The sequence below is a fragment of the Myripristis murdjan genome, chromosome 23 (assembly GCF_902150065.1).
Source record: "Myripristis murdjan chromosome 23, fMyrMur1.1, whole genome shotgun sequence".
Classification (NCBI taxonomy): domain Eukaryota; kingdom Metazoa; phylum Chordata; class Actinopteri; order Holocentriformes; family Holocentridae; genus Myripristis; species Myripristis murdjan.
The window spans coordinates 25,787,400-25,797,399 of record NC_044002.1 but is presented as its reverse complement, the minus strand read 5'-3'; the positions used below and the strand labels follow the sequence as shown (position 1 = coordinate 25,797,399).

At 44.6% G+C, this 10,000-nt stretch overlaps 1 protein-coding gene across 1 annotated transcript in view; it reads left to right on the top strand.

The window, feature by feature from the left end:
* camk1da (calcium/calmodulin-dependent protein kinase 1Da) overlaps positions 1 to 10,000 on the top strand; it is a 67,653-nt gene that overhangs the window by 37,325 nt on the left and 20,328 nt on the right. The window contains exon 3 of the mRNA XM_030046169.1: positions 3,114 to 3,188. Within this exon, the coding sequence (XP_029902029.1) occupies positions 3,114 to 3,188 (75 nt within the window). The remainder of the gene's footprint in view (positions 1 to 3,113; positions 3,189 to 10,000) is intronic.

Below are 10,000 nucleotides of genomic sequence, written 5' to 3'. Positions count from 1 at the left end.
TCTATCAGTCTATATCCATCCATGTGTCTCCTCTCTTGCTGGGTTTCAGTGGGTTGTGTTTGTCGTGCGGCACTTTCTGCCCACTCGCTCCCAGTTTAGGCTGCAATCCTCAAGGCTCTGAAACAAGGACAGCCACACACACACACACACACACACACACACGAAGCAGCTTGACTGTTGGACTTGGTCAGAGCTGTGAAGATGCAGCTGTGTGCTGACAGTGAATCCTGCTAATGCAGAAATGACAGAAGTGGAGCGCCGCAGGAGAAGTTATTTTATTTTTAACGTCAAACAAACCGTTTGTCCACGTTCGGTTCAGTTACACTAAGAAACTGGATGAGATGTGGAAGTGACATAAACTCCAATGTACAGCGGCGTATTAGGATTACTGCAGGGGGAAAAACATTACACAGCCGGGAGAGGGGAGAGGGGGGATGTCAGACGATAAAAACTCTGAATTTTCAAGATTGAAGTCATAAATTTAGGATAAAAAACATGGATATTCTCTGAGATTAAAGTGATAAATTTACGAGAAAAAACCAAAACCACTAAAGCCAAAAAAACTGCAAGAAAAACTCAGAAAAATTGTTTTTTTTTTTTTGTTTTTTTTTTTTTTTACCAAGGAATGACATCTCTTCACTTTGCTGAAGCTGCTTCTTGGTTGTTGGTTCCTTGACCAAAAATTTTTTTTTAATAAATTTTAAATATAAATCATAAATTTGTGAGTTTTGTTCTCATAAATTCACAACTCCAGTCAGAATTCTTTGGAGTTTTTTCTCACAAATTTGTGTCTATCATGTCAGAATTTCTGAGTTTCTTTCTCATAAATTTGTGAGTTTTTTCCCCTGTAAGTTTATCACTTTAATCTCAGAAAATATGTTGTTTTTTTCCTCATAAATTTACAACTTTAATCTTGAAAGTTCTGTTTTTTTTCCTCGTAAAAAACATTTTTTCTCCCTACAGTGACTCTAGTACACCACTGTGCTAATGTTAAACCTGGATTATAAAAATGATCTCACACTGCCATAATTCTGAAGCCCTTTAAAAGACCTCATGTGGTTTCCATGATGTAAAATGAATGCAGGTGAATGGCTGCACTGAGTTTGATTCACAAAGCAACAGAAAAGAAAACAGAGCTCAGTCGTGGGAAATGTTTTATTTTTTAAAGCTGCTGAGATGATTCAGGTTCATCCTCATTTTTTAACACGGGAGTCTGTGGCACCTCCATGTCTAAAGCAAAACGTTTCCACCGGGGACTATTTTCCCCGGCGGAGGAGGAGGAGGAGGAGGGAGCGTTTCAGTGTGAAAAAGTCCTGAAAAGCCAACAGTGCTGCTGCTTTTAGGAAAACTCATGTGGAGGACTTTATTCTGGAGTGAAGAAAGTGTGAAGGCTCTGAAAGTTCATGTTCATATCGTAGTGGAATGAATGGAGGAAAGGGAGGAGGAGTGATGTGGCAGCTCTGAAACCCCACTGCTCGCTCTGGGAGGAGAGCAGAGGAACGTTCTGCAGAGGGGAAAAAAAGTAATTATTTATTTTATGTTTTTTTTTTTTTTTTTTTATAATCGATGTGACGTTTCAAACGCTGCTCCAGATGAGAAGCGACTGCAGTGTTTCCTCCTCCTGCCATCACACTCAGATTGTTTGCTGCCAGCGCTTCATTATCCCAGCGGAGCTTAAACACACACGCACACACACTGCCACGATCAGTGTGTGTGTCTGTGTGTGTGTCTGTGTGTGTGTGTATGAGTCACGCCTCAACTCTGCGGTGCATTGCCTACCTGCCGTCACTGAGATCATACACTCGTAATAAGTGTTGGCTGCTCACCTGCTGTGTGTGTGTGTGTGTGTGTGTGTGTGTGTGTGTGGGTTAATCATCTTTTGCATTGTGAATAGGTCAGGTGCAGAGGTAATCCCCCAGTCACACACATACACATGTACACACACACACACATGCACACGTAATCTACTGTGACTGTTTCTACAGTGTGGAAGGATAAAACACACACGCACGAGCGCGCGCGCACACACACACACACACACACACACACACACACACACACACACACAGCTTAGAGTGGTGATGTATTCATGGCAAAATCAGCGGGAAAGAGGCAGAGACGAGCAGCAGGGAGAAGAAAAAAAAAGATAAAGGCAGGAGGATGAAAGACGACAGACAGAAAATGGTTTCGGCAAAACGCCAAATGTGTGTGTGTGTGTGTGTGTGTGTGTGTGTGTGTGTGTGTGTTTGTGTGTGTGTGTGTGTCGGGACAAACGAGGAACAGGAAGCAGAAAGCAGCCGCTGAGCAAGGCACTTAAAGGAGAATGCCGATGCGTTTTCATTATTGGCCATTAAGGCATTTTTTTCCCCTAACATTAAAGGGGCAGTCCACCCAAAATTAAAGCTATTTTCCCTCTTTCCTCCCGATGGGTCAGTCTCCTCATGCAGGTAGGTTCTGTGTGATTTTTTGGGGTTTCCATCTGTCTCCCTTCACTCCAGTCCACAGCCCTTGAGCGTAAAGAGTTTGTTGTTTGGGTTTTGTTCAGGAATATTTCCCAGAATCAGCCCATGGGAAATCTGTCTGCCACCAAAACCTACAGATCAGAGGCGGATGCATGCAGTTCGTAGTTTGGTGATTCACCGAGCAGCTCCGTTGTGTTTTTTTGCCTGACGAACTTTGGGAATTTTTGCAGATTTCCAGTGTTTTTCCATTCATATTCCCTTACACACATGATGAAAATGTGCACCAGCTGCAGGTGTTGGGTTAGAGATTCTGCACGTTACGAGGATTAAAGTCAGTGAGACTGGATGTTTTGCCTGTGCGAACAATCTGCATTTCAGCTTCTTTTCTGCGTCAACGTGTCTCAGCTGTTTTTAATATTTCCTTGAAGACAAAGTGAGTGTGTGTCTCCAGGCCTGCAGCAGAGCAGACAGCAGGACTGACACCCTTCACCCTTTCACGTCGTCTTTGCTGTGTTTGGTTTCAGAAAAGACAACAGTCCAGGCTCCGTTACTGCGAGCGGAGACCATTTGTCAGCTTTTACAGTAAATTAAAAAAAAAAAAAAAAAAAAAAAAAAAACAAGCTGACCTGCCGCTTTGTTTTTCTCTTGCAGGATCAAGCATGAAAACATCGTGGCGCTGGAGGACATCTACGAGAGTCCCAACCACCTCTACCTGATCATGCAGCTGTGAGTCCCGCCTCCCTCCTCCGTGTCACTCTCGCTGCCAATAAGATGACTCAGCATGTTTATCGTCAAATTGTTCCATTTGCCCTCAAGACTTCAGATGACGTGTTAACCTCCTGTTATGATACCTGGCTGACGATTCAATATGTTTCGCAATTTGATATTCAAATTTATTGGGATTCCTGTTTTTTTAAATCTTCCTCTAGTTTGTGGCTGTAAAGTTTGACGAGGCTGTGATTCTCCTAGAGGTCACTAGAGGTCGTTTTATACAGCAATGAGAAAAAAAAAATCTCAAATTTGTGTGAAAAAAACTGAGAAAAAGTCTGAGATTGTAAACTCACAAGAAAAAACTAAAAAAAATTATGAGATTCTCAACTCATGAATTTACAAGAAAAAACAAAAAAATGGAGATTATAAAGTCACAAATTTGCGGTAAAAACTATAAAAATTCTGAGATTCTGAACTCACAAATTTACACGAAAAAACAAAAAAAATTCTGAGATTAAAAAGTCACAAATTTGCAAGAAAAACTAGAAAAATTCTGAGATTCTGAACTCAGAAATTTTCAAGAAAAAAAATTGGAGATTATAAAGTCACAAATTTGCGAGAAAAAAAAAAAATCTCTGAGATTAAAGCTGTAAATTTTTTGAGAAAAAAAAAAATCATTGGGTCAAGGAACCAATAACCAAGAACCAGATTCAGCGAAGTGAAGTGATGTGGTTAAATTTGTGACTGTATAATGTCAGAATTTTTGAGTTTTCTTTCTCGCAAATTTGTGAGATTTTACTTTAAACTAAATTTACCACTTGAATCTGACAGAATATGTGTTTTTTTTTTCTCAGAATATTTTTTCTTGCCTTTAATGGCCCTAATATGCTGCCATATCAGAATGTAGGTTTGACAAAAGTTTAAAAAAAAAAAAAAAATGCACACGGGTTCTGCGTCTTTTCAAGCTTACCGGCTGGTTTTCCACCGCCTGGCTCTCGGTGAGGGCTGTGTGGCCGCCTCAGGTGTGTAATCAGGTTCGCTGTGTTACGTGCGGGTTCGCTGTGTTACGTGCGGGTTCGCTGTGTTAAGTGGACTTCCAAACTTTGGATTTGTAGATGGCAGTCGGCGTCAGCTCCGTAACGTAAGGCACCGTAGAAGAAAAGTCCATCATATCAGATTATTGGATGGGTCGTGTTTCTAAATGAAGGAATAGAACATCTCATAATTAAATGGGTCGGATTTTTTCGGTGCAAAGAAGCAAAAAACGATGCATCTCGATATCATCCCAAAATCGTGTCTGTTCACGGCTGCTCTACGGATGCTCTCGCTTCGTGCCAGGTGTGTCCGTGTGCCGATACGAAACCGTTAATCCTCCCATCCCTGCTGAGTTGACCTGATGAATCCTCAGATTTATTCCCATTTTTCTTGAAAACATCAGATCTTTTTTTTCCGTCTCATCTCTCTTCGGTTTCCTTGGATGAGGTTTAGTGACGTCGCCTCACAGGATCTCTGGGGAGTGACGTCCTCCAAATCCCACCAGCAGTTACCTCTCGCCGCCATGTGGGGGCGCCAACACACAAAAAATCCTGTACAGTGACAGTTAGAGGAGAGATCATTTATCTGATCTGAGATTCAGTCCAGCTCAGGATCCTCTGACTGGTGATTTGATGTGAGATCAGTTCAGCTCAATTCAGCTTTATAAAATACAACTTGAGTTCACAATGTCGTTCATACTTTGAGCCAAAAGTTTTATATATGTTAAATAAATCTGTGATAATGTAAGAAAAGTTGCAGGTTTTAGTATTTTGTTAGATGGCTTGTGATAATTATACTAATACTAATTTTAATACTACCACTAATAATGATAATAAAATAATAAAATATAAAGTAATGAAATAACGATAGTGATTATAACAATTAATCATAATTTTTTTCACTTAAGAAATGCAGCTCAAAGTGCTTTGCAATGCAGGAATAACTTTTATGTCTTTTATGATTTTTTTTTAACATCTGTGAACAATGAGATCCAAAGCATTTCATATCGATCCAGGCTGTTTTACTCGGAGTTTTTTGTTTTTTTTTTCTTCAGCAGATCAATGCAGTTGAACTGCTCCTCACTGAGCTGCAGTAAAACTGTGAGAGAGAGGGAGAGAGCAGCGAGGCCTCATCAGCATCATAACTTACGTAATTTGGGATAATGATGTCCTGTCACAAGTTGGATATCTCATTTAGGTGGTTTTTTTCTGTGTGTGTGTGTGTGTGTGTGTGTGTGTGTGTGTGGCTGCAGGTCGATGCAGCGCCACACACTCTCCTTTGTGTCCGTCCGTCTTACGTAACCTCCACCACAGGCGAGCAATCAGCCGCCACTGAGAGCGTTGATGCAACCCGGTGCAACGTGCGGCTCCTTATCGAATAACGAGCAGCCGCAAATTAATCAAAGCAAAAAAAAAAAAAAAAAAAAAAACTACAGAAACAAACGAGCTTTTCAGGAATCCAGTGGAGAAAATGTGCAGAGAAACCAGAGGAGGCTTCAGATCATATTCATGAAAACACTTTATGATGCACAGTATGGAGACATCTCATGTGTTGGCCTGTGTTTTTTTTTTTTTTTTTATATATATATATATATATATAAAGTTTTTCTTAACGGACTTTGCTGTGTTCAAGGTCACGCTCAGGTCGGTTAATCTGAGCTCTGAGGTGTTTTGTGTTGAAAAAGCCTCAGTCCTCTCGCGGTGTGTTCAGACAAAAATTTACATTGTGGACTCAAATTTTTCCCTCAAGTTGAAGAATTGTAGTTTTTTCGTTTTTTGGTTCGTGTCCACAGGATCGGTCATTTCCTCGCTTCCCGTTCGTTGTCCACGTAGGCAGCCGTGCGATGCGTTCTGGTACCGCTGTGTTGCATTTTGAGAGATGGAGCGTTGCATCGGCGCCTCCTCATTTGCATAAACATGAGGTCTTGGCCACTTTATGCAAATTTGTGGCGTCCAGCTCCAACTTGCTGCCTCTGGAAAACCCCTGAGAAACTTTTAAACGAACCGCCGTCGATCTGAAGCGTCTGAAGCACGGTGACAGGAGGGAGCAGCTGTCAATCATCAGGAGAGGCCACGCCCATCATGTGTCCAAATCACACACCTGTGGACACACACCATTTGCACTGATGTTGTACGCCACACAACCAGCTACAGGAAACAAACACAGAACACAAGGCATTATGGGTAGAAGGAGACATTTGGTGCAGCTTCAGGCCACAGGAAGGAAAAACAAAGCGAGGAGTCAGAGCCGTGATGTCAGAGGGTTATTGATGCGTCGGGTTTCCCTCGCCGCGGCCCGGCCTCGCCTCGCCGTGTCTGATGAGGCTGTGATTACTCAGCCGGGTCCCGAGGCCGCGCCGCCGCTTCGTCTTCTTCATCTTCACAGTGACAGGCGGCTCACACACACACACACACACACACACACACACACACACACACACACACAGACGCAGGCTGGCAGATCAGGCCGGCTGTCAGCGGTGATGCACGGCCGCCGCCTCTGAGTGAGTCAGCTGATGTGGAGGCGGCGGCGGCGAGACAGAGACGGATGGAAGAGCGCTCGGACGTGATGGAGGCGACGGATCATCCGCCCCTGAACCAATGCTCCCTTGATCCGACCCGCCTTGGAACCGATCCTCCTTGGAACCGATCCGCCCCGGAACCGATCCGCCTTGGATCCGATCCTCTCTGGAACGGATCCTTCCTGGAACCGATCCACCTTGGATCCGATCCGCCCCGGAACCGATCCGCCTTGGATCCGATCCTCTCTGGAACGGATCCTTCCTGGAACCGATCCACCTTGGAACCGATCCGCCCCGGAACCGATCCGCCTTGGATCTGATCCTCTCCGGAACGGATCCTTCCCGGAACCGATCCGCCCTGGAACCGACCCGCCCCGAAACCGATCGACCTTGGAACCGATCCTCCTTGGAACCGATCCGCCTTGGAACTGATCGCCTTGGATCCGACCTTCCCCGGAACTGATCCTCCCCGGAACCGACCCGCCTTGGAACCAATCCACCTTGGAACCGATCCGCCCCGGAACCAATCCTCCCCGTAACGGATCCTTCCTGGAACCGATCCACCTTGGATCCGATCCTCTCTGGAACCGATCCGCCTTGGATCCGATCCTCCCCGGAACCGATCCGCCTTGGATCTGATCCTTCCCGGAACCGACCCGCCCCGAAACCGATCGACCTTGGAACCGATCCACCCCGGAACTGATCCACCCCGGAACGGATCCTTCCCGGAACCAATCCGCCTTGGAACCAATCCGCCCCGGAACCGATCCGCCTTAGAACCGATCTGCCTTGGAACCGATCCGCCCCGGAACCGATCCGCCTTGGAACCGATCTGCCTTGGAACCAATCCGCCCCAGAACCAATCCACCTTGGATCCGATCCTCCCCGGAACCGATCCGCCCCGGAATGAATCCACCCCTGAACTTATCCGCCTTGGAATCGATCCGCCTTGGATCCGATCCTCCCCGGAACCGATCCGCCTTGGATCTGATCCTTCCCGGAACCGACCCGCCCTGGAACCGACCCGCCCCGAAACCGATCGACCTTGGAACCGATCCACCCCGGAACGGATCCTTCCTGGAACCGATCCGCCTTGGAACCAATCCGCCCCGGAACCGATCCGCCTTAGAACCGATCTGCCTTGGAACCGATCCGCCCCGGAACCGATCCGCCTTGGAACCAATCCGCCCCGGAACCGATCCGCCTTGGAACCGATCTGCCTTGGAACCAATCCGCCCCAGAACCAATCCACCTTGGATCCGATCCTCCCCGGAACCGATCCGCCCCGGAATGAATCCACCCCTGAACTGATCCGCCTTGGAATCGATCCGTCCCGGATCCGATCTGCCCCAGAACCGATCCGCAAACTCACCTCCATCCATCAGCGTCTCGGCGAGCGAGCAGGAAAAACCCTCAAGTCTCAGAATTTTCAGTCTTTTCTTGTGAGTTTACAATCTCAGACTTTTTCACTTTTTTTTCTCACAAATTTGAGATTTTTTTTCTCGTCGATGTATAAAATGACCCAAAGTGACCTCTGGGAGAATCACAGCCTCATCAAACTTTACACACACAAACTAGAGGAGGATTCAAAAAACAGAAATCCCAATAAATGAGAACATCAAACTGATACATGTTGAATCGTCAGCCAGGTATCGTGCTGATTTGTTCTTGGAGATATCGCCTTCTCCTTCCAAAATGTCCCATCATGTTAAAAGACAAAGAGAAACACGAGGAAGCACCAGACATGCAAATAAAAAACTAAAACTAAATCAATAAAAACGAAATCAAGAAAATTAAAAAACAACGGCCACGCAAAGAGAAATCCATCTCAGTTTTGTTCGCAGTTTTTTTTTTTTTTGTTTTTTTTTTTACTTTTTTGTCATATAAATTTTGACTTGTTTCCAACAGATTCCAACTTCAATCAACTGTTTTTTTTTTTAAAGAAAAGATTGCCTTTTATTTATTTTACAAATTAATATTTTAAAACATTGCTTTTCATATTTATTTATTTATTTTTACAAATGATGCCTTCCTCTCGGGTCGTTGCAATAAACGATGAAATGAATGAATTCAGTGAAGCAGAGAAACAAAGCTGTGCCCTTTTCTACTTTTCTGTAGCTGTGTTAGCATTAAATGTATGTTTTATTGTATTTTATTGCACTTCATACACTTTTGTTGTTGTTGTTTGTTTGTTTTTTTGTATTTTAGTGTTTTAGTGTCTTTCCTAAAAGCCCCTGTGTGGCCGCGTGTTTCCAATCAGCATCAGATATAAAACAGGTAAACAGCTCTGCAGCTCGTCGATGCAGAGTGTGTGAGCCATAAATACATAAATAAACACATAAATAAGTAAACAGCCAATAAAACGACTCTGATTGGTTAACACGGTGAGCAGAACAGGAAGCTGTAGCTGACAAATTTCCTGTATCTGGAGGCGTTCTGTAACTGACCTGAGATCAGTGCTGTGTGTGTGTGTGTGTGTGTGTGTGTGTGTGCGTGTGTGTGTGTGTGTGTTGACCCGGCTCACCTCATCATGGTGACCAATCAGAACTGTCGTGCTCTCAGAAACTCATGACCGCTCCTGACCAGCCAATCAGGGACAGACGTGTCACCGTGTTCTAAGGAGGAGAGGACAGGTGTGTGTGTGAGTGTGTGTGTGTGAGAGAGAGAGAGAGAGAGAGAGAGAGAGAGAGACACTGTAACAGCAGAGCAGCGACTGTTCAGCTCTGATTAAAACCACAGAAGAAGATTCAGACAGAGAGGGACAGAGTGTGTGTGTGTGTGTGTGTGTGTGTGTGTGTGTGTGTGTGTGTGTGTGTGTGTGCGTGTGTGTGTGTGTGTGACATGGCTGTTTCTGGAAGAGACAGAGAGGATTACCAATTAATTCCAATCTTTTTTTGTTTTTTCAGAAACTTCATTAGTCTCTAACTTCCACAGCCTCTAATTAGATCTGTCGCCGTGACGACGGCCCGCAGATCCTCCTCCCACCCTGTGTGTGTGTGTGTGTGTGTGCGCATATGTGTGTGTGTGTGTGTGTGTGTGTACTGCTGCTACTTCACTGCAGAAAAGTCTCCATGATAACGAGTCTTTTTAATCTCATTTTCAGTTCAAATGTTGTTTTTCTTCAAACAAGGTCAGTAATCCGCCTGTGGGATGAGATAATCCCACTTGTTTCCAACTCTAATCAACTTGTTTCCAGAATTTTCCTGCATCACGTGTCATTTTCCTGATCCCGGTGGCTGATTTGCCTCATTCTGCCTCGTTTCTCCACTTT